Genomic DNA, 26,533 nt, shown 5'->3' with positions numbered 1-26,533 from the left:
CCTCTTAAAGTTTTGCCCTTTGCAAGTGGGTCACCAGTTTTCTCTCTGATTGTTCACGATGTCTCATACTTGGTTTAATTTCTTCAGATTCCCTCACCAATGCTGGAGTAACCTAAGTCTGAGCTTTCATCTCCAGTCTTTCTCCTCTACACGAATGACCTTCTTTCACTATTCCAAAATCTCTTCTATAGTTTTGCTGATGATAAAGTACTCAGTTACTCTTCATTTGTCAAAACTTATGGCAGTACTCAAATAATTCAAGCTTCAATATCTTCCATAATCTTATAAATATCTCTTAGCCTGCTTGGATGCATTAGCATACCTGCTCGGATGCATTAGCATACCTGCTCTTCATCCGACAGATATGGGAGTTTGAATTTCATATGATGTTAATGAATATCTTTAGATAGTAGATGAATGTCATTGCTTGGGGTGAATGTCTTTATAAATGTCTCTAGAAGAGGACTGTCATCTTTTAGCATGAGACTGCCACCTCACTTATTAGAGGCTTGAAGTAGCCTCTAATAAGTAGAAAAAAAGCTGCATATTTAGCTATTTAACCCTTATTCCACCCACAGTACTAATACTAATCTACTGAGTTTACATCCTTTTGTTGGTAGGATTCACATTATATAAAAAAAAATAAAAATAATGTGAATCCCACCAATAAGAAGAAAATATGATCTCTTTGTCATTAAAGAATGAGATGAGGACAATTCAGTGATTTTCAATGCTACCAAAACCCAGTCCTGTCTTATTTCTCATAAGAATAATCTCACTTCACTTCTTCATGCCATTGATAATACCCAGATTTCCAAGCAAGATCATATTTTCTTCTTATTATTGAACTGACTTACACCCTTTTGAGCATGAATCCTTCATCCTCAAATGTTTCAGAGGTCCTAACAAAGTCCCAACCAAGTACTGATACCGTAGATACAGCATATGGAAACAGAACTAAGAAACAAAAGATATATGATGCTAACATAAATGTACCAACATTTTTAATCATTCATACTACAGGTGAAAAACTAATAGAGAAAATGTCACCTTTCTATATTCAAAAAGGTTTAGGAGGACTGGCAGGACTTCCCAAAACTGTTAAGAAATTGCTTTCTGGTGTCCTTGTGGAAACATTGTGTCCGCAACATTCCAAGAAACTACTGAAAGCAACAACAATGGGTGGAATAGAAATTACAGTAACACCTCATAAAATACTTAACTCCTGTAGAGGAGTGATATCAGAATGAGATCTCCTTGATGTTCCTGATCAAGAGATATGTTCAGAACTTAAAGATCAAGGAGTGACAAGTGTGAGGCACATCCTGATACATAGGGATTGTCGCCTAATTCAAACCAAGAACATCATCCTTACTTTTGATATATCTAAGCCTCCAACATCTGTAAAAGCAGGGTATCTCAGCTGTCCTGTTAGAATGTACATCCCTAACCCACTGAGATGTTTTAAATGTCAGCGATATGGACTTGCCCAAACCGCCTGTCGTGGTTTTACTACCTATGCTTGATGTGGTAGTAAAGAGCATGATAACAAATCTTGCTGTGCAAAAAAAAAAAAAGCTAAATGTGTCAACTGTCAGGGAAATCATTCAGCTTACTCTCATGCATGTCAAAAATGGAAAGATGAAAAAGAAATACAAAGAATGAAAACAGAGCAAAATATAACATACCAGGATGCAAAATGAAAGCTAGCCACTATCACACCTGCTCTGAGATCCTCTTATGCTGAGAAGGTAACAATTAAGAAAGTGACAGTAGCAACTCAAACTTGTATGTCTGTTCCACCATCTGCTAATTTCATCATGCCTGCATCTTATGATCACAAGTACTTCTCTGTTGAGCACATCAATCACATGACCTATGGCCTTACTCCAGAAACAACTCCAAAAATGATCCCACTTGATGAAAACCCACTTGTCAAAAAATTATGGCCAAGATATCACTTAAAGATAAACCACCAGATACTCCCACAGTAAAAAATGGATACTTCAGTACCCAGTGAAAGTAAACTAAACTTACCAACTGACCCTAACACATCAGATGTATTGAATACTCTGCCAGAGGAAGAGATGGACATTGGCCTTCCATACTTCCCCAAAACAATTGATAAATATAAATATGACAAAGGTAAGCCCTCAACCTCCCAAAAATTAGACAAGTCTATAAAAACTAAACTAACACCATGTTCCAACATAAAAATGTGCACATATTCACATGGAGAGAAGAGGCTAGGAATAAGAAAAGTCTCATTGATTATGTTATTGTTAATAGTGATGTTTTCTCCCTGGTACAGGATACCAGAGTGTACAGAGGATTTGAAATTGGAAGTGATCACTATTTAGTCTTGAGCAAGATAAAATTGAATTTCACATTGAAAAGAAAAACATGTAAGAAAGTTTTAAAGCAAATAAAAGTTGAGCAGCTCTCAGATGTGAACTGTAGACTAAAATACACAAAGATTATTGAAGAAAAAATGAAAGAGTTTGAAAACAGGAATCAAACCTTGGAGATTCAGTGGCAAACTCTGAGGAAAACATTGATTGATTCTGCAAGAGAGGCATGTGGAGAGGTTGTCTGTAAGGATAAAAAAATCAGAACTCCCTGGTGGACACAGGAAGTTAAAGAGGCAGTGAAGGAAAAGAAGAAAGCATATCAAAAGTTCCTGTCAAATAAGTCAGCTTGTGCTCTTAGAGAATATAGAGACAAATGCAAGAATGCTAAACACTGTGTAAAACTAGCTAAACAAAAGTCATGGGAGGACTTTGGCAAGAACATAGAAAACAAATATCAAGAAGGTGGCAAAATATTCTGAAGGTTGTTGAAGAAGCTTAGGAATGGAGGAAAGAATGCTGTAAAAGGAGAGAGAGATGATAAAGGTGACATGAAAACGGGGGAAAAAGTTATCCTTGAAGTATGGAGTAATTACTTTGAAAAACTGCTAAATGAAACAAGCAGTGATGACAGCACAGTGGTAAAAAATACTGACCAGGCACGCAGTCAGGAATACATACCCATACTTGAAGTAGAAAAAGCCATCAAAGGCTTGAAATGTGGAAAGGCAGCAGGAGTAGATGATATTTGACCAGAAATGCTATAGTATGGTGGTATAAGAGTCTTACAGTGGCTGCACTGCATAGTTCAGAAAGCCTGGACAGAGGGATGAATTCCCGATGATTGGAGTAGAGCTCTCATAGTACCCATATATAAAAAGGGAAATAAAACTGCATGTGAGAATTACAGAGGTATTTCCCTACTGAGTGTTCCTGGCAAGATGTATGCAAGTATACTTGAGAAATGGTTGAGAGGAATTGTGGAAGAAAAGCTTGGTGAAGAACAAGCTGGATTCAGGCCAAATAGAGGCTGTCAGGATCAGATCTTCACTTTACGTCAAATAGTCGAGAAAGCATGGGAATATAACAAAGATCTGTATTTAAGTTTTGTCGATTTGGAAAAGGCATATGACAAGGTGCCAAGAGAGAAGCTATTCAATACGCTGCAGTTATATGGTGTCAATGGGGCATTATATCAAGCAATACTTAGTCTTTATTTGAGTTGTAAGTCAGCAGTTAGAATTGAAGGAAGTACAGAAAGATGGTTTAATGTTAAATCTGGTGTGAGACAAGGATGTACATTATCTCCTCTGTTATTCATTATCTATATGGATCACATTATGAAGGAAAGTGGTATTAAACCTGATATCAAAATTGGAGATGTTAATGTCAGCTCTTTGCTCTATGCGAATGATGTTATACTTCTAAATAAATCTGCTACAAGTCTTCAAAGTTCTCTGACTAAATTGAATAACTGTTGTAATAGATATGGTATGAAGGTCAGCAATAAAAAGACAAAGACAATGAAAATAGGCAGAATCATTGAAAATGTCAACTGTGTTGTGAATGGAGAACCTGTGGAACAAGTAAAACATTTCAGCTATTTAGGCACGATTTTTACTGAAGATGGTAAATTAAATATAGAAATAGACAACAGAATCAGCAAAGCTGGTATGGTGGGAAGTCAACTGAATAAATTCATATGGAATAAGAGAGAAATTAGTCGGAACACTAAATTAGCTGTATACAAGACAGTGTTCAAACCAGTTTTAACTTATGGATCTGAGAGCTGGGTCAGAAGTAAAACACTTGACTGAAGACTAGAGACCACAGATATGAGAATCCTGAGAAAGATTATAGGCATGAACAGATGGCATCAATGGCAATATCATATTAAAAACGAGGATATTAGGAAAAAACTTGACATTGCCAGCATCCAGGAATGCGTTAGCAGAGCTAATCTCAGGTGGTATGGTCACTTAAACAGAATGGGCGAGGAAAGATTAGCAAAACAAGTGTTCACTGCCAGGTTGGCAGCAAAACGACCCAGAGGAAGACCAAGATATAGGTGGATTGATATGGTACAAAGTGCCTTAGACAATAGAAATATAAGATCTGTTAATGTTGGAGTCTTGACAAATAACAGACTGATTTGGAGGAAAATTGTAGATAGGAAATTAATAATGATGTAATTTTTTTCATGTGGTACTATCATATCCTGTACACCCCTTGAGGGTACATGGCAAGAATTTGATGGTGATGATGATGATGATGATAAAAACCAAAACAGTAGGAAAATTTGTACAATGGAACTGTCTTGGATTTCGCCAGAATATCGATGATATCAAGATGTTGTTGCAGAAACACAAACCTTTCTGTTTCTGTCTACAGGAAACATACTTAAGACCCAATAAGTACCCTACCTTTAGGAATTTACACAAGGATAGAACTGGAGTGGTCCTGCTCATGGAGGAGTAGCTATCCTAGTGGGCAGTCATATTCCATTCCATCAGGCCCAACTTAATACTTCTCTGGAAGCAGTAGCGATTCACTTCTCTGTGGGATTTCTTATTACAATATGTTCAATTTATTTACCACCAAATGCTGAGTTAAATGAAATTGATCTTGATAACCTTATCTCGCAACTGCCTGGACCCATACTTTTGATGGGTTACTTTAATGGTCACAATACTCTATGGGGTAGTGCCAACACTAATAAACAAGGTCAAATCATTGAAAGAATTCTTGATAATAATAACCTCTCTTTTAAATATTAAACTCAATACTTTCTTCCATATGCCTACCCGTTCATATTCTACAATTGATCTTACAATCTGCTCCCCTTCCATTGCTCACGTGGGACATTGAAGAGAACATATATGGAAGTGATCACTTTCCTCTTCTCTGCACAATATCTTCACAGGAACCATGTTCACCCACACGGATACCTATATGGAAAATGAACCAGGCTGACTGGAACACTTTCTTTCATCTTGCAAAATTTAATGCTGATGCCATCAGTTAAACACCTATCAATGAAGCTGTAAAATATATAACAGAGTGCATTGTCCAGACAACAACAGCCTCCATCCCAAAAACATCATCTTGGTTTCCACTCTATCCAAAGCCTTGGTGGAAACCAGAATGTCAGACAGCCAAAAAAAGATCAACACAGAGTATGAGATATATTTCGTAGATATCCCACCACATCAAACCTTAGAGCTTTCAAGCGTGCTCGAGCCAAAGCACACTGTGTGAGGTGTCAGAGTTAAAAAAATCATGGATCCAATTTACTACATCAATTAATCAAATGACCAGTCCAAAAATTGTATGGGATAAAATCTGGAAAATGAAAGGCAGATATAGAACAGATTGTCTACCTTAGGCCATAATGGAAGTGTTATTTCTGATCCCAAAGCCATTGCAGACACTCTGGGAGAAACTTTTGCCAGAATCTCAGCAACAGCTTCATATCCTCCTGAATTTTTAATTCTGAAAGAACAGCAAGAGAAACAAAGGCTAAATTTTTCTACCAATGTTCTTGAGCCATACAATCAGCCATTTGTTAAGGAGGAACTAAAAAGAGCTCTCCTATTATCTCACCTTAGTGCAGTAGGGCCTGATGACATCCATTATGAAATGATAAAACATCTACCATCATCTTCTATGGATCTCCTCCTCTTATTATACAATAGAATACTTGCAGAGGAAGAGTTTCCAAATTCTTGGCATAAGTCAATTGTCATTGCTATCCTAAAACCAGGAAAAGATCCAACACAAGTAAATAATTATTGACCCATTGCTCTGATCAGCTGTCTTTGTAAGATACTAGAGAAAATGGTTAATGCCAAACTTCTCTGGTATTTAAAAAGCAACAATCTTCTCTCCAATACACAATGTGGATTCCATAGACATTGCTCAACTTTAGACCATGTGGTTCGTTTAGAAACTTGTATAAAAGATGCATTTCTGAAGCAAGAACATCTTGTTTCAATTTTTTTTTTTTTTTTTTGAGATATGGCATATTAAAAGACCCCTATAACCTGGGTCTTAAAGGACACCTTCCTGTATTTATTAAAAACTTTCTTTCCAGTCGAATTTTCCAAGTCAAAGTGGGAAATACGCCATCTCGATCATATCAAGAACAGGGTGTTCCCTAAGGCTCTGTCTTAAGTGTGACACTTTTCGCTATTAAAATTAACTCAATCACAGAACAGCTTCCTCCCACTTTAGACAATGCTCTATATGTTGATGACTTCACAATTTACTGTCACTACCATAACATGAGGATAATTGAAAGACAACTTTAGCAAGCAATTGATCATGTTTCTCTGTGGAGGGGTCTTAATAATCGATTTAGGTTTTCAATAGAAAAAAAGTGTATGTGTACACTTCTGTCAAAAATGCACTCTTCACCCAGATCCTGAATTAAGAATGGGACGCACTATTATTCCAGTAGCTACAGAAGCCAAGTTCTTGGGACTGATTTTTGACAGTAAACTTACATTTCTAGCACACATTTCTCAACTAAGACAAAAGTGCAAGAGAGCATTGAACCTTCTTTGCACTCTATCTTCTACTGAGTGGGATGCTGATCGAGCTTCATTGCTCCATCTTTATCGTTCACTTATACGTTCAAATGTTCAAAGCTGGATTATGAGTCTCAAGTCTATGGTTCTGCAACACAGAGTAACCTGCTATGGTTGGATTCCATCTATCATCAGAGTATACCTACTGGTGCCTTTCTCACATCACCCACTCAGAGTCTTTATGTTGAAGCAAATGAACCAGCTCTATCATTTCAGAAACAGTTGTCTCTTAATTATGCCCTAAAGATAAAATCTCTCCCAGATCATCCTACATGAACTAGTCTCTTTTCTCTGCACTGGGAAGCTGAATATCACACACTTCAAACTGCCGTACGTCCTTTGGGTATGCATGTTAAAGAGACTATGCAAGCTCTTGGTATAAATGTTGACAACATTGCTTACACTAAACATAACAGCATCCCTCCATGGCAGGTTTGCACACCATCCTGTAACCTCTCACTTTGTTAGCTACAGAAATCTCATACTCCATCATCTGTCTACCTCCAATTGTTAATGCACACAGAGCAGCATACTCTGATTTCTTGCCTATCTATACTGATGGTTCAAGAACTAATATCTCTGTTGGCTGTGCTGCTGTGTTTCCTGACATTATTATCTCCAACCAGATCCCACCTGATTGCAGTAATTATACAGCAGAGTTACATGCCATTTAGCTTGCACTTGTTCATATAAAAGAAAACTGCTACCAAAAGTGTATAATTTATACAGACTCATTGAGCTGTTTACAGGCTATCTCCTCTCCTATGCATAATCTACATCCAGTACTTTATGAGGTGTTACACCTGTTTCACAAAATGAAAATCCTTAATTTTGATGTTCAGTTATGCTGGATTCCCAGCCACATTGGAATTAAGGGAAATGAGGCTGCAAATGCTAAATCAGCTCAAACTTTCTCCACGTACTGTTTGACAGTACTATATACAGACTACAGACAATCTATATGATCAAAGCTAATTGCTCGATGGCAGTCATCATGGCAGGAAGCATTAACAAACAAATTATATGATATTAAACCTGAAATTAAGCATTGGCATTCTAGTCAACGAATAATGAGAAGAGAGGAAGTTGTTCTCACTAGGCTCTGCATAGGTCACAGTCATCTTACACATTCTTATCTACTGAAAGCTAATGACCCTCCCATGTGTGAAAAATGCAATACACATCTCAACATTTATCATATACTGGTAGAGTGCCAGCACTTTGCACGAGAGAGGAATGAAATTTTTGCCTACCTGGCCAGACCATATACACTCGGGCAGATTGCACGATGGTTTTAATTTTTTACAAAGAATTAATTTATACAAACACATTTGACTGTCATTTTGTTTATATGTAAATAGTGTATTGCTTCACTTGACTTTTGTACATATATATTACAAAATATGTAATTTTTTGTGATGTATATGTGCAGGAGTTGAGTACTAATGTATATATTATTAATTTGATTTCTGACCACTCATGTATTTCTGTAGCCTTGTGTTACCTTGTTGTAATTTTGTTAATATGTAAATATCACACTGCTAAACTTAATTTTTATGCATACATATTGTATAATAATAATAATTCCTCTTTAACTCTATGTATTAGTGTAATAACTTTTGTTGTAATCTTATTGTAGTAATCTTATGTGTAGATACTGCATTCCTTGGCTTGGTGTTGTACATACATTTTGTTTATTAACTTGTATTGTTGTCTAATTATGTACTGCCTTAAATGCTGCAGTAATTTTGTTTATATGTAGATCCTGTTACAAAATATATAGCAGAATCTTAAATAACAAACTAATGAAATATTTTGAAAACTTTATTCTAGAAGTACAGAATGGATTTAGAAAAGGACGATCATGTATAGACCCGGCCTTTTGCCTAAAATTAATAATAGAGAAAAGAAGAGAATACAATTTAGAAACACATATTGCATTTATTGACTTTGAAAAAGCATTTGACAAAGTTAAAAGAAACATATTATTTAACATATTAAAAGAAAGACAATTACCAAATGATATCCTTAAAGCTGTCACAAGTATATATGAAAATAATCAAATACAAATAAGATTAAATCACAAGCTATCATATACAAGAGAGATAAATCAAGGGATCCGACAGGGGTGTCCCCTCTCAGCAACTCTTATATCTACTTAAATGAAATAATAATAAAATGGAATAAAAATTTACATCAAGGAATTAAACTTTCTCCTACAGTTAACTTAAACACTCTCCTCTTTGCCGACGACCAAATAATTATTACAAATTCTGAAGATAACTTACAGAAAGCTATTTTAGATCTAAATGAGATATCCAAAGATTATGGTATGATAATATCAACAGAAAAATCAAAAACTATGGCCTTTAAAGGACAAGATCCATCAAGAACTAAAATAGTATTAGATAACAAGATCTTAGAACAGGTGAATTCATTTAACTACCTAGGATGTATGATCACATATGAAAATGAAAAAGATATAAACATAAAAATTGCAAAATATTTAAAAATAACAGGTGTAATTAACTCTATATTTAAACCAAACCTAGTTCAAAAACAAACCAGGCTTAAAACATACAATACATTTGCCCTACCAGTCTTAATATATGGAAGCAAAATCTGGACGATAAAACAAAAAGACAAACAAAGATTAACAACAGCAGAAATGAAGTTTATGAGAAAAACTGCAAAGTATACCTATTTGATCACAAAAGAAACGAAGATATTATGAAAGAATTAAACCAAGAACCAGTAATAAAAAAAAATCTAAAAATATAAACATAAATGGATGGAACACATTTAAAGAATGAAAACAGAAAGATTACCAAAACAAGCCTTAAAGTACAAGCATTAGGAAAAAGAAAACCAGGACGTCCTCTTAAACGATTCAAAGATGACTTCTAAGGCTGGAACATGCCATGCTAGGCCTAAATCCTTGATATGCATGATGATGATGATGTAGATACTGCAGTGTCCAGCTTTTCTGCATACATATTATTTACTATTTTTTTGACTAATTATGTATTGCTGCAGGATACCTTGTATATTTGTGTAACCTTCTTGTAATTTTGTTCATATGTAGATAACACATTGAGAAATTTTATTTTTATGCATGCATGTTGTATAATAATTCCTTTTTGCCTATTTATGTATGGCTGTAAAAACATCTGTTATAATTTTAACTATATGTAGATACTGCATTCCTTGGTTTGGTGTCTTGTACACACATTTTGTTTATTTAACTTGTATTGTTGACAATTTTTGTACTACTATAACCTTTAACCTTGTGTGTGCCCTCTGCAGCAATTCTGTTTCTATGTAGATGCTGCTTTGTAGAAGCTAATTTTTGTACAGGCATATTGTTTACAATTTTCTTTAACTGCTTCATGTCTAGTTGTAACCTTAGTATGGCACAGTATGACCTTTGTAGTTTTTGTGCCAAATAAACTATGAACCAAACCTTGGCATTTCCAGGCACATCCTTAGTTCCTTAGCATCCCTTTCCATTCAAGATATCAACTCTTACTTGTATAACTCCTAACAGTATATAAATTCCAAATTGTCCAACCTTAGAATATTAGAATGAACATGTAGTGCATCAGAAATTTTCCTAAAAATGATTAGTGATATCCAAAAGTTCATAGATGTAGTCTCTCTCTCTCTCTCTCTCTAAGTAATATAAACACATTACCATAAGAATATTTTAATATTTGCCAAATATTTCACTCTGAAATTAACAGACACTCCTCAGTGGCTTCATAGGAACAGTTTTTTACAAGTAGGAATGCAAACAATTGATCATTCAAAAGTAGAACGAGCTGCGTGATGTTACATTGCTAAGCAATAAAGAGATGTAAATTTCATCAGAGTGATGAAAAAATTATAGGTATAAATTCACAATTTCATGCGGGTGCTTAAAGGTCAAAGCTGTATAACTGAGAGGAGATCTCCACATAGCCTTTAAAGGAATGCGGAGAACCGACCAGGGTTTCTGACATAATGTCCAATCCTCACCTTCTCGTGGTGCACCCTGTTGAGTATCTACCTGGATACTGAACGAACGAGGATGGGCTGGCAATTTGGGATTTAGCCGACCAAATTGTATTTTATTGGTTAAACCAAAATAAAAAATGATGGTACGACATGACAAAATTTCATGCCGGCTGGGGCGTCGCCCAGTTAAACAAGGCCCTGTTGTTTTTGCCAGGGAACCAGGGCGAACAACGAAAAGTCAGCTACTGGAACAAATCTGAAAACAAACCCCAACTCAACATCACCAGAGTTAAAGATTGATACTATCAACATAAGAAGCCTGAATGGCAAAGAAATGGAGCTAACCGAGGAATTAGAGATAAGTACCAGATCGACATAATAGGGGTGACTGAAACAAAAAAGACAAAAGCTGGCGAGAACTTTCTGAGTAATAAATACAAAATATTATATTCAGGCAATGACAATCAAGGAAAAGAAGGAATAGCCATAGTATTCAACACAAAATATGAGGCTAATCTTCTTGAATGGCAGTCAGTCTCAAGTAGAGTAATGTGGGAAAATATGAGAATGGAGAACTGGACAATGAGACTTATTTGTGCCTATGGTCCAACAGAAGGTTCTACGAAGGTAGAAGTGGAGGAATATTTTGAGGCTTTAGAAAAAGCAACTTGTTGGAGATCTATTGTGAGATCTCCAACAAGTTGTGAAATGATTGTGAAGACATACAAAAATATTTTGGAAAAATTTGAAGAAATGAGCACAACTAATAATAATGGCAAATATCTGTTGGATTTCTGCTCAGGACATGGATTGGTTATTACTAACACCATGTTCCAACATAAAAATGTGCACAAATTCACATGGAGAGAAGAGGCAAGGAATAAGAAAAGTCTCATTGACTATGTTATTGTTGATAGTGATGTTTTCTCCCTGGTGCAGGACACCAAAGTGTAAAGAGGATTTGAAACCAGAAGCAATCACTATTTAGTCTTGAGCAGGATAAAATTGAATTTCATATTGAAAAGAATAACGTAAGAAAGTTTTAAAGTGAATAAAAGTTGAGCAGTTCTCAGATGTGAACTGTAGACTAAAATACACAAAGATTATTGAAGAAAAAATGAAAGAGTTTGAGAACAAGAACCAAACCTTGGAGATTCAGTGGTAAGCCTTGAAGAAAACCCTGATTGATTCAGCCAGAGAGGCATGGTGAGCTTGCCTGCAAGGATAGAAAAATCAGAACTCCATGCTGGACACAGGAAGTTAAAGAGGCATTGAAGGAAAAGAAAAAACATATCAAAAGTTCCTAGTCAATAAGTCAGCTTGTGCTCTTATAGAATACAGAGACAAATGTAAGAAAGCTATACACTGTGTAAAACTAGCTAAACAAAAGTCATGGGAAGACTTTGGTAAGAATATAGAAAATAAATATCAAGAATTCATATTGAAGAATTTAGGGACACAAAACACACGTGTTGAAAAGATTATTTTACTGATTAATAATAAAATAATAACTTTACGTTTCGACCCCTGTGTTGAGGTCATCTTCAGAAGGATACATGTGCATAAGAACAAGCTACATGCTGTTGCACTCTATACAAGTAAATTACATCTAAGTAGTTAACTAATCTTTTTTCTTAGCCTGCCCTCTAGTGGGGGAAAAAATTAAATAAAATAAAATAAACAAAAATAAAATAAAAACTACAATAAACTCTGATAAAGTCCTCACATACTAGGATTCTTCTGGAATTATACAGTTTATAATTGTTATATTATGATTATCTTCTGGATTTGTACCTTACAGGTTGCTGCTGAATGTTCAGGAGAAAAAAAAAAAAAAAAAACTTCACCAAGTCTTCTTGTATTGAGATTTTTCTTCGTGGTTGCTATGAAGGCTGTGGATGGGTCCTCCACATTCTTGGAATTGTTAGACCATTTTTATTCAGATTCGGGTCATGTTTGAGCATTTCACATGCTTTCTTGATTTTCCGCTTGAACCAAGTTTTGGTGCGGTGTAGGGACTTGGTACCTTTCCTGTCAATTCTGTGGTATGTTTGGAGTGTGTGGTCAGAAAGGCCGGTTTTTCCAAAATGGAAGTATTTTATGTGACATTTGTGTTCATCCTTTCTGATTGGGATGGTTCGCCTTGTTTCCGCTATGTATGGTATGTTAAATGTGCAATCTATTTTGTAAACCCCTGGTTGGGCTAAGTGTGGCAGGGGATCCTTGGAAGAACTGAGTAGGTGTCTTAATTTTGTCAGGGGTTTAAAGGTGGTTTTGATGTTATATTTGTGTAGTGCTCTGTCTATTTTTTCTGAAATGACTCTAACATATGGTATAACAATAGCATTCTTGAAATCTTTTTTCTTATCAGTGGTATTTGTGGAGGAGCTTGTGAATGGTTTTTATACTGTATCCATTTTTTATAAAGGTGTGTGTGTGTGTGTAGAGGCTTAAGTGCTGTGAGGACATCATGTTGGAGGCTTAATGGATTTTTTACAACACTCAAAAAGAATTAAAATAGAATTTAACACTTCCTATATTTCGTCCTAGTCACTAGGACATCTACGGGGATTACAAAAACAATTAATGTAACATATACTCAAAATAACGAACAATACTAAGCCCAACCACGTGGGTGACACTAAAGTCCTATCTAGGTAGAGCGCCCTCTAAGGGCAGTAGTAGGTGGCCTGGAATGTATGGTGGGAACTCTGGTGATGAGTGTTTCCCAAATCTTCGGAAGCTTAATGCAACCGTATTTATTGAGATTTGGTTGGTTTTTGAGAGCTGCTGCTGCTGCTGCTTCTAAGAAAAGTCTCTCTTTCTTGAATTTGCTGTGGTGGAGCATGGTGGTTTTCTTCCATGATACCCTGTGGGTGGTGTCCAAAACATGGTCAGCCAAGCCTGAATGGCCATAGTTGTGTTTGAAGATGTACGACTTGTGTTCCTCTAGCCGGATGGATGCTGATCTGCCTGTCTGTCCAAAGTACGCCAGCTTACAGGAACAGGGTACTTTGTAAACTCCAGGCAGAGAGAGAGGAGGGAGCTGATCTTTCGTAGAACGGATAAGGGTAGCAAGTTTGCGGTGGGGCTTATATGCTGTGTGTAGGTTGTACTTTTTTAGTATCTTGGCTATTTTTTCGGATGTGCCACGGATGTAGGGTATGGTGATGGCATTTTTAAAATCTTGTTGACGAGAAGGACGGGGAATGGGGGAGGAGTTGATTATTTTTTTGATACTGTGATCGCTGCAACCATTGGAGAGGAAAGTGCTGTGTATGTGGTTAAGCTCAGTAGTGAGGGCGGTTCCACTGGAACAAAGATTGTGGGCTCTCTTGGTAAGGGTTTTAATAATGCCATATTGTTGAGAGGGGTGGTGGTGGGAGAGTTGGTGAATGTATCTGCCTGTGTGTGTGGGTTTTCTGTATACGGTGAAGGTAAGTGTATCATTAGGTAGGTGTGTGACTAAGGTGTCTAGGAAGGGTAAACAATTGTTCTTTTCCTTTTTCATAGTGAACTGAATTCTTGGATGTAGACTATTGAGATGAATGAGGAAGGAGTCTAACATGTCTGGGCCATGAGGTCAAATAGAGAACACATCATCTACATATCTTAGCCAGATAGAGGATTTGAGTGGGGCTGAGTCTATGGTTCGTTTTTCGAAATCTTCCATATAGAAATTGGCAAGGAGGGGTGAGAGGGGGGAACCCATGGCAGTTCCCTCTTCTGTTTGTAGATTTTGTTGTTCCAAGAGAAATACCCAGAGTTAATGGCAAAGGAAAAGAGATCTAAGATGTCAGAGGGAAAACGTTTTCTAAGAGAGATAAGGTGTCAATTAAGGGATATTGGTAAACAAAGAGGAGATATCAAAGCTTACCAATATGTCTGTCTTATTCAAGGTTAAATTTTCTGTGAGGGCTTTAAAGTGGGTCGAGTTTTTTATATAGGAAGGAGACCTTCCAGTGAGGGGGATCAGAGAGTTGGCCAGCTGTTTAGATAGTCTATAGCAAGGTGCATTGGTGGCATCTACTATAGGCCTGAGTGGGGAATTGGGTTTGTGGATTTTTGGTAAACCGTATATTCAGGGGGGGACAGGAGCAGAAAGGTTTAAGTTTTTTCGTGATGTCAGGGGGCCAGGAAGATACTTTTTTGAGTAAGATTTTTAGTTTCTTAGCTTGTGTTTTTGTGGGGTCGTGTTCTAGCGGGATGTAGGTAGCGCGATCCTGGAGGATAATGTTCATTTTACGATTGTATTCACTGGTATTAAGAACGGCTGTGGCATTACCCTTATCCTGGTGATGACGATACTTTTTTCTTTACGTAGTTTCAGGAGAGCTGTACGTTGGGCATATGATAAATTACTTTTTGGCGGCGAAGAATGCGCAAGGATGTTGGCTACGTCAAGTCTGATGTTGTTAGCTATCTCCGATGGTAAGCGACCGATTCCCCGTTCGATGTTCACCATTACGTCAAGCACCGGCACTTCCTTCGGAGCGACGGCAAAATTACGGCCGAGGCAAAGGGTGCTGACGGCATCGCCGTTGAGCCTTTTGGAAGAGAGGTTTATTACTGTCTGGAGCGGTTGAATTTGTGGTTGTGGTTTGTTTTTCACAACGTTGCTATATTTCTTGATGTGTTTATTTTTTATTTTTTGGAATTCTCTCTGTGCGGAAGTGTCCGAAATGCCAGAGAGAATCGACCAAAGTTCAGGGTTAAGAACGGTGGAGAGCTCGGAATGTAAGGAGCCAATGGCGCCATTCGTCACTGCGAGGGTAGCAAGTGCAGAGGCGATTTGCTCGCGGAGTAATGCCCGGCTGGCACAGTTATATATACGAAGTGCTTTTTTGGAATGGAAATTGATCTTCATTTTAACGCAGTTTGGTATCACTCTTGTATCCCGACATCGTTTTAAAAAGGCCAGCCTATTTAGTTGCCTAGATAGTCGTAGTTTTGACTTACCGTATTGCTTGGATTTGCATGCTAATTCTTCTCCATGGATGATTAGAATATGTGTGTAGAGGCTTAAGTGCTGTGAGGACATCATGTTGGAGGCTTAATGGATTTTTTACAACACTCAAAAAGAATTAAAATAGAATTTAATACTTCCTATATTTCGTCCTAGTCACTAGGACATCTACAGGGATTACAAAAACAATTAATGTAACATATACACAAATAACGAACAATACTAAGCCCAACCACGTGGGTGACACTAAAGTCCTATCTAGGTAGAGCGCCCTCTAAGGGCAGTAGTAGGTGGCTTGGAATGTAAGGTGGGAACTTTGGTGATGAGTGTTTCCCAAATCTTCGGAAGCTTAATTCAACCGTATTTATTGAGATTTGGTTGGTTTTTGAGAGCTGCTGCTGCTGCTTCTGAGAAAAGTCTCTCTTTCTTGAATTTGCTGTGGTGGAGCATGGTAGTTTTCTTCCATGATACCCTATGGGTGGTGTCCAAAACATGGTCAGCCAAGCCTACATTCCAGGCCACCTACTACTGCCTTTAGAGGACGCTCTACCTAGATAGGACTTTAGTGTCACCCACGTGGTTGGGCTTAGTATTGTTTGTTATTTGTGTATATGTTACATTAATTGTTTTTGTAATCCCCGTAGTGACTAAGACAAAATATAGGAAGTATTAATTTCTATTTTAATTCTTTTTGAGTGTTGTAAAAAATCCATTAAGTCTCCAACATGATTTTTAGAAAGGTATGTTTGATGGTCTCATATTCATGGTTAAGAGCTTGTTCATTTGAACAAATGGTTTGAGCTCTGTGTTCAAGGGTGCTTATGACCCCTAGTTTTTGTATTGGGTGGTGATAAGAAGTTTTGTGTATGTACTGGCCTGTGTGTGTAGGTTTGCGGTAAACTGAGAAGGAGAGACAGCCTGAGGGAAGATGTGTGTCTAGGAACAGAAGAGAGTTATTTTTTTCAATTTCAATGGTGAATTGGATGCGTTTGTGTTGTTTGTTTGTTGTTGTCCGAATTACTACTTAGCCAAAAAATTAGCGGCCACACTCAAGGAATTGGTTGGTCATTCCCCTTCCTACATAAAAAATACACAACAATTCATAAACAAAATTAAAAATATTACACTCAACAACCAAGATCTATTAGTCAGCTTTGACATAACTTCCCTTTTCACCAATGTCCCAATCAATGATACTATCCTACTCTTACAGAACATATTTCCACAAGACATCACGGCCCTCTTTGCCCACGTACTCCGCTCCGGATATTTCATTTGGAAAAACAATTTTTACCTTCAAAAAGAGGGTACCGCCATGGGCTCACCACTCTCCCCCACAATAGCAAACTTTTATATGGAAGATTTTGAGCAACGTGCTCTAGAATCAGTGTGCCTAAAGCCCAAAATTTGGCTCAGATACGTCGATGATATTTTCGCCATATGGCCCCACAGCCGCCAAGCACTAGATTCATTCCTTAGCCACCTGAACAAACAACACAAACGCATCCGATTCACCATTGAAATTGAAAAAAACAACTCTCTTCTGTTCCTAGACACACTTGTCACACGTCTTCCCTCATGCTGTCTCTCCTTCTCAGTTTATCGCAAACCTACACACACAGGCCAGTACATACACAAAACTTCTTATCACCACCAACACAAAAACTAGAGGTCATAAGCACCCTTAAACACAGAGCTCAAACCATTGGTTCAAATGAACAAGCTCTTAACCATGAATATGAGACCATCAAACATACCTTTATAAAAAAATGGATACAGTATAAAAACCATTCACAAGATCCTCCACAAAGATACCACTAATAACAAAAAAGATTTCAAGAATGCTATTGTTATACCATATGTTAGAGGCATTTCAGAAAAAATAGACAGAACACTACACAAATACAACATCAAAACCACCTGTAAACCCCCGACAAAATTAAGACACCTACTCAGTTCTTCCAAGGATCCCCTGCCACACTTAGCGCACCCAGAGGTTTACAAAATAGATTGCACATTTAACATACCATACATAAGGGAAACAAGGCGAACCATCCCAATCAGAAAGGATGAACACAAATGTCACATAAAATACCGTCATTTTGGAAAAACTGGCCTTTCTGATTTCTGACCACACACTCCAAACATACCACAGAATAGACTGGAAAGGTACCAAGTCCCTACACCGCACCAAAATCTGGTTCGAGCGGAAATTCAAGGAAGCATGTGAAATGCTCAAACATGATCTAAATCTGAATAAAAATGATGGTCTAACAATACCAAGAATGTGGAGGACCCATCTACAACCTTCATAGCAACCACAAAGAAAAATCTTAATACAAGAAGACTTGAAATATTTTTTTTTTTTTTCTCCTGAACATTCAGCAGCAACCTGTACTGTACAAATCCAGAAGATAATCATAATATAACAATATAAACTGTATAATTCCAGAAGAATCCCAGTATGTGAGGACTTTAGCAGAGTTTATTGTAGTTTTTATTTTATTTTTGTTTATTTTATTTTATTTATTTATTTAATTTTTTTTCCCACTAGAGGGCAGGCTAAGAAAAAAGATTAGTTAATAACGTAGATGTAATTTACTTGTATAGAGTGCAACAGTATGTAGCTTGTTCTTATACACATGTATCCTTCTGAAGATGACCTCAACACAGGGGTCGAAACGTAAAGTTATTATTTTATTATTAATCAGTAAAATAATCTTTTCAACACGTGTGTTTTGTGTCCCTAAATATCTCAATATGAATGCTGATCACCGTGTAACCTTAAAAGAAAGAATAAATATCAAGAAGGTGGCAAAATTAACTAGAGGTTGTTGAAAAATGCTCAGAAATGGAGGAAACGAGTGCTGTAAAAGGAATTAGAGATGACAAAGGTAACATAAAAACAGGAGAGAAAGATATCCTTGAAGTAAGGAGTAATTACTTTGAAAAACTGCTAAATGGAACAAGCAGTGATGACAGCACAGTGGTAAAAAAAAACTGACCAGGCATGCAGTCAGGTATACATATCCATACTTGAAGTAGAAAAAGCCATCAAAGGCTTGAAATGTAGAAAGGTAGCAGGAGTAGATGATATTCAACCGAAATGCTGAAGTATGGTGGTATAAGAGTCTTACAGTGGCTGCTCTGCATAGTTCAGAAAGCCTGGACAGAGGCACCAATTCCCGATGATTGGAGTAGAGCTCTAATTGTGCCCATATATAAAAAGGGAAATAAAACTGAATGTGAGAATTACAGAGGTATTTCCCTACTGAGTGTCCCTGGGAAGATCTATGCAAGTATACTTGAGAAACAGTTGAGAAGAATTGTGGAAGAAAAGCTTGGTGAAGAACAAGCTGAATTCAGGCCAAATAGAGGCTGTAAAGATCAGATATTCACTTTACGACAAATAGTCGAGAAAGCATGGGAATATAACAGAGATCTGTATTTAAGTTTTGTCGATTTGGAAAAGGCATATGACAAGGTGCCAAGAGAGAAGCTGTTCAATATGCTACAGTTATATGGTGTCAATGGGACATTATATCAAGCAATACTTAGTCTTTATTTGAGTTGTAAGTCAGCAGTTAGAATTGAAGGAAGTACAGGAAGATGGTTTAATGTTAAATCTGGTGTGAGACAAGGATGTACATTATCCCCTCTGTTATTCATTATCTATATGGATCACATTATGAAGGAAAGTGGTATTAAACGTGATATCAGAATTGGAGATGTTAATGTCATCTCTTTGCTTTATGCGGATGATGTTATACTTCTAAATTAATCCTCTGCAAGATTCTCTGACTAAATTGAATAGCTGTTGTAAAAGATACGGTATGAAGGTCAGCAATAGAAAGACAAAGACAATGAAAATAGGTAGAATCATGAAAATGTCAACTGTGTTGTGAATGGGGAACCTGTGGAACAAGTGAAACATTCAGCTACTTAGGCAGAATTTTTACTGAAGATTGTAAATTAAATATAGAAATAGACAACAGAATCAGCAAAGCTGGTATGGTAGGAAGTCAATTGAATAAATTCATATGGAATAAGAGAGAAATTAGTCAGAACACTAAATTAGCTGTATACAAGATAGTGTTCAAACCAGTTTAACTTATGGATCTGAGAGCTGGGTCAGAAGTAAATCACCTGACCAAAGACTAGAGACCGCAGATATGAGAGCCTAGAAAGATTATAGGCGTGAACAGATGGCATCGATGGCAATATCATATTCAAAACAAGGATATTAGGAAAGAACTGGACATTATCAACATCCAGGAATGCGTTAGCAGAGCTAATCTCAGGTGGTGTTGTCACTTAAACAGAATGGGCGAAGAAAGATTAGCAAAACAAGTGTTCTCTGCCAGGTTGGCAGCAAAACGACCCAGAGGAAGACCAGAATATATAGGTGGATTGATATGGTACAAAGTGCCTTAGATGATAGAAATATAAGATCTGATAATGTTGGAGTCTTGACAAGTAACAGACTGATTTGGAGGAAAATTGTAGATAGGAAGTTAGTAATGATGTAATTTTTTCATGTAGTACTATCATATCCTGTAAACCCCTTGAGGGTACATGGCAGGAATTTGATGATGATGATTTATAAATTCAATTAAAGATAACATTTGACTAATGTAGGAATTAGAAGGTCTGAATTAAAAAAAAAAAAAGCTAGTGTGTTATCTGGATTAAACTTTTCCTTATTTTTGACAAAGGATAGGCAATCATTTCATTCAAGTTAGGGGTTGAAGTAAGGCCTCAGCATGCTCTTTGAATAGGCGTTTGAATTTATAGTGACATCTGTATAGAAGGCGAGTCCTGGACCAGAGAATTTTATGGCTTGTCTCTATCCCATGCTGCACTAATCTAGACTTATCGGATTTGTTGTGAAGAATATATGATTAATGTTCTTGTATTCTTTTTTCTATAGAGCATCTGGTTTGTCCAAAGTATGATGGATTGCAGTTACGAGGAACTTGATATACACCAGGAAGCAACATAGTTGAGCGTTTATCTTTAGAAGATGGGAAATATGTGAATATTTTGTTAATAGGGATATAAGTGTCTGTTAAATCATATTTCTTCAGAATTCTTGAAATTGGTTCTGAGATTCCAGAAATATATGGAATTGGAACTGGACATATTGATTCTTTGTTTTTCTGGATAGGATTGTAGGAATCGAACAGATGTTGTGTTGTCTTTTCGGATAAGCCATTTAATTTCATGTGATGTTTGATAGTTGAAAGTTCCTTCTGTAATTCGTGGGGAGTTGAGCAATTAGTTGTAGCTCATCTGATTAACATTTTATAATTCCTGTTTTTGATAAGGATGATGTGCAGATTGTTTGAGAATGTAACGTCCAGTAAAAGTGGGTTTTCTGTAAACTGTTGTTGTCAGAATACCTGAAGGTGAGCAGATGAGAAGTATTTCTAAAAAGGATAACTTGTTGTCTTTTTCAATCTCCATGGTAAACTTAATATGAGGGTGTAGAGAATTGATTTTGGCTAAAAAGAAGGTAAGGAAATCTCTGCTGTGATGCCACACTGAAAAAATGTTGTCTATATATCTAACCCAAAAGGATGGTTGAGGGTATATAAGATGGAAAAAGGATGTCTTCTAGATGTTCCAAATAAAAGTTGGCTAGAGCAAGTGAAAGTGGACTTCCCATGGCTGTTCCTTCTACTTGGTTGTAGAATTTGTTTTGACACAAGAAATATCCAGAGTGCCTCACAAAATCGAATAATTTTACGATATCTCGTGGGAAGATGTCCGCCAGTAAATGTAAGGTCTCTTTGAGAGGTACATTGGTAAATAGAAATTGTACATCAAAGCTCACCATAAGATCAGTAGGTTGTAAAGATATTTTTTAATTTGTTTAAGAAATCAGAAGAGTTTTTCAAAAATGAGCATGATTTGCCTATATGTGATTTCAATAATTCCACTAAATATTTGGCTCCGCAGTAAGTAGGTGAATCGATACTGGTTCATCACTCTGATGAAATTTACCTCTCTTTATTGCTTAGCAATGTAACATCATGTGGCTCGTTCTACTTTTGAATGATCAATTGTTTGTATTCCACCTTGTAAAAAAACTGTTCCTATCAAGCCACTGAGTCTGTTAATTTCAGACTGAAATATTTGGCAAATATTAAAATATTCTTGTGTTAACGTGTTTATATTTCTTAGTTTAATGTCACAAGTATCTCTCAAGAATGGAATCTCTCACTCTCTCTATCTTTCTTTCTCTCTCTAATAGACTTGCTTACAAGATACCTACAGAAAAGGCATGAGACAGATTTATGGACACTGTTCTTAACACTTTTCTCTAAGCATGTTTTTACATGCTCAGAGAATGCTGCTAGTTCAGCATCCATGTGCAACTCACCCTTCTCATCTCAATTTCTCATCCTTCCCTTTTTCATTCCATATACCTCTATTTTTTGGAACTGTCTTACCTGCACTGTTTTCTCTAATAAAAATTATCTCCTTCAGAGCTGTTCAAAAAACATACATTTCCTTGTTTTCTTATTACCACTTGTCTACACAAAGTACTGCTGCACTACAGGTTTTGTAAATTTTTGTATTGGATTGATATTAAAAAAAAAAAAATAATAAAATGTGTGTTTGTATATTTGTGTGCATGTAAGGGTCAGAACATCACATGGAACATTTCAGTCTAAGTAATATTTTCTGTTTGTGAACATATTTATTTTTCATTTACTCATTATGTTATCAAGAGCTTATATCCAGACAGATTTTGTTATGATGATGGTGGTTTCATACTGAAAAAGAAGTACTATGACATTACAAAATTATGCATGTTTTTGGATGAAACTTGGGAAGCAAGATAAATTGTAAGCACCACATAGACTTTGCCACTACAGCTAAGAAATGGACTCAAGGTAATAAAAAGTCCCTTTCTTTTACTATTCCAAATAGTAGAATGTAAACCAAAAATAAGTCATGGAATAGGTGCTATTTTTGTTTAACTAACATGCATGATTATACTACTTGGAACAGGAAGGGTATTTCTATGTAAATCTTCTGTCTTTCAGGTTAGAACTGTGGCTCACAGAGTGAATTGCTTAATACAATTATTATTAGTATTACAAGAGTCCTCCAAGGAGTCAGGAAGCAGGGAGTGATATGTGACCTCTCTCTCTCTCTGTTTAAAGAATGCTGGATAGAGAGGTATCACTCACGCTACATGTTGTCCTTCTCTTGAATTCATTTGTTCTCACAATCTCCAAAGGTAAACCATTTCAGTCATGCATCATTCTATGAGAGAAAAATTTAGCTTGCACTCCTTTCTTGACTGCATTCATTCTCATCTTCCATGAATATCCTCTTCCTACCCTCCATAAAATGAAAAATTCCATCTTCTAGTATTCTTTATGTCCCATTCAAAAGTTTGTAGGTCTCATTCATTGACACTGATACTGTTTGCTAGCATGTGCAGTCTATCGGTTCTTAATCTCTCTTCTCCTGATATCATCTTTAGCACTCTCCTTTTTGCACCCAATCCACTGTATTTACGTCACCTTGCAGAAAATCAGATCTGTGCACAATAGTCCAGATGAGGTTGCATCCAATTTTGTATGAAGGCAAAATGACTTCTATACTCTTATGTGTCAACATTCGTTTCAGCATTGCAGTTATCCTCTGAGTTATATTTGCAGTCTTGCTATATTATTTTGAACTTTAATTTCCTATCTGCTAAAACTCCAAGATCTCTAGCCTTGTCAGTTTCTTCTAGATACAACATTGGATATCTAATCACACTAAAGTACCTGGCTTTACATTTACTAACATTGAACTAATAGCCATTTTCACATGTCCACAATTCCAGCCTATTCAAATCATTCTGCAAATACTGCATATCAGCAGCACTTCTGATTATCTTACCTATCTTTGCATCATCTCAGCAAACAGCTGTGTCTCCTGTCAGATCTTTCCCAATATCATTAATGTAAAGATTGAATAACAGTTGATCAAAGACTGATTCAAATGATACATTACTGGTCACCTTATATCTTGTAAACTCCCATACACCACATTTTTGTTATATGTCAGTCAGTCACTTTCTTACGTAAACTAGTCCCATATGCTCCAACTTGTGCATCGGCCTTCCATGATAAATACTGTCAAAGCTTCGACAGAATCCAAACATATCATGGTGTATCCATCCCTTTGTCTTACTCAACCATCACATTATAAATTGTGAGCAAGGTACACAACATGACTTTCACTTAGTAAACCCATGTTGTTCACTGAAAAGTATGATTTTCTGTCAACCCATTCTGTATGCAGTTTCTTATCAGCTTTTCAAAAATCTTCACTAACACTTCAAAGAAACTGACAGGTTGAGAGTTAAACACATCAGTCTTTGTGCCACCCTTGTGCAATGAAATTATGATACATTATTTCCACTCCTGTGGAATCTTCTGTTCTGAGACTCAAATTATACAGTCTAGTCAAAGGCATAGCCACTTCACCTGAACACACTTATAGCATCTGTGCTGATATCCCATTGGTCTCTTTTGCCAAATTCATATTCAGTTTATGTAATAGTAGTACTTCACAAAGCTGTAGTACTTCTTCCTCATTCACATGAGTTTCTTCATCTATTGAAAAGGTAGCAATGAGCTCAGTGTTGCATACACCAGGTTGATTGCTCTAACAAAATGGAACTCATTATTTGAAGAATCACTTTTGTATCTGTCAACATCAGCATTCAGTAGAGTTATTCTTTCACATTCATCCAGTTATTTGATCTTGATTTTTAATATTGAATATTCAGCTTAATTAAATATTAGATGTTTCCTTAACTTTTGAACTTTATTGGATCTTTCATTCACTTGTACTTTATTAATGAATGCATATTTAAAGTATATGTTAAATTCATTATCAAAATTTGATTTTGAATATGTTTGTTTTATATTTTATTATAGACACTTGTCTTTTGTTTTGTAATCAGGTATGTGCAGTAGCATCTTGGGATTCATCCATCCATGACTCTGTGTATTTGAATAGAGTCACTCCTCAAAATGAGAGAGTTTATTTAATATTAAAAGCATCAGTTCATCTCAGCCATCCGGCCACTATGGATCTCATTCTTCGTAAAAGACTTTTAATTAATGTATATAAAAAACAGTCCATAACTGATAGAATAAGAAAGAAAATAGGAAGACAGGTATGCATTCTATTTACACATTATCCATATATTCATATATATACTAAACAAAAATAAAATAAAAATGCAAAAATTTATAAAATAATATAAATTTTTTTTTCTTCTTTTTTTTAAGCAAAAAAATTTTGTTTATTATCTTTGAACTGATATAGAGATATGGCAGTTGTAAGCAAAAACTAAACTGAAATCGTATTAAAACTATCTCTCTCTCTCCTAAAACTCAGATATTTTTTATCATATCTCAGAAACAGATCTTAGAACTCACACTAATAGTGTGAGCAATATGAGTGTTCAAGTTTAGGATCATGAGATCTGTCAGTTTGTGGTCTATTATACTCTCATCCAGTGCTTCTAAACCAGTACCTTCTAAAGCTGAGCTACTGACTCTGCTTTCAGTGATGACTAAGGTAGAGGTAGCCACTTTCCCTAATTTCTAAAAGTTATAGCTAAAAGTATTCTGCTTCCTCCCTTTGGAGAAAAAAACTGTTGGAGGATTGATTTATTTTTATAGAGGTTATTAAGATATTTTAATTCTATCCTAAAACTCATTCTTAACTTTGAAAATCAATTATTTTAAGAAATGAACATCAATAAATCATTTATAAGAGTTGTCTCTTTACAGAAATATATATATACAGGTAACCCCTGTATAATACGGTTGTTAGGTTCCTAAAAAATGCTGTGTTATGCAAATTTGTGTTATACGAAACCAAAGAAGTAGTACAAAAAACAGGGTTAGGTTCCAAAAGTTAAAAAAATATACTATATTCTTTTTATAACTAAGATAAATGTATGTTTATTAAAATAATAATTGATCAAAAGTATTACATATTAATATTATTACATAATGTTTTGTTTGTCATCACTACTAAGCACCATTAAATGAGGGCGTTTTCTTTCTGGCAAAATATCCTCATCTTTTCAGCTTTCTTCAGCAGCATCTTGAGTTCTATGCTCTACTTTTTGCAAAAAATCTGGTATTTTCGATTGTTTGCTTTTAGCTGAGAGATCTCTTTATAAATTTCGTTGTATGGAGCTGAGCACTTGTGAAGTTCTCTCTTAAATTTTGTGCTTCTTTCAGTGGAAGGATCTTCATTTAGAAAATATAACCTCTGATTGGTTTGGCTAAGTCTAGGCCTTTCTTTATGCTTTTTAGGGTAAAATGTTTAACTTTAATATGATGATAGGAAGGAGAAAGATGCAAAGGACTGGAGCAATCAAGAATGAAAGAGGTGAAATTCTGATAGAAAAAGAGAAGATATTACAGAGATGGGAAGAATATGTAAGTAAACTTTATGAAGACAGAGAAAGAGGAGAAAATCAAATGAAAGAGCATAGTGGGCAGAGGCTGTACATCATGAGGGAGGAATTGAATCTAGTAATTCAGAAGATGAAAAAAGGAAAATCTTCTGGAATAGATGGTATACAGATAGAACTTATA

The 26,533-nt window shown here is 36.0% G+C and overlaps 1 protein-coding gene across 6 annotated transcripts in view; it reads left to right on the top strand.

Moving 5' to 3' along the window:
- The window catches only part of Khc-73 (Kinesin heavy chain 73), an 842,240-nt gene that overhangs the window by 639,052 nt on the left and 176,655 nt on the right, over positions 1–26,533 (top strand). For all 6 annotated transcript variants that reach the window (XM_090407555.1, XM_090407554.1, XM_090407553.1 and 3 more), the window contains one exon: positions 24,877–25,092. In XM_090407555.1, the coding sequence (XP_090263681.1) occupies positions 24,877–25,092 (216 nt within the window). The remainder of the gene's footprint in view (positions 1–24,876; positions 25,093–26,533) is intronic.

Source organism: Typopeltis vanoorti, chromosome 17, assembly GCF_054136105.1.
Source record: "Typopeltis vanoorti isolate ZY-2024b chromosome 17, IOZ_Tvanoo_1.0, whole genome shotgun sequence".
Taxonomy (NCBI): domain Eukaryota; kingdom Metazoa; phylum Arthropoda; class Arachnida; order Uropygi; family Thelyphonidae; genus Typopeltis; species Typopeltis vanoorti.
The sequence above is the reverse complement of the archived record's forward strand: the minus strand, read 5'-3'. Positions and strand labels throughout refer to the sequence as shown.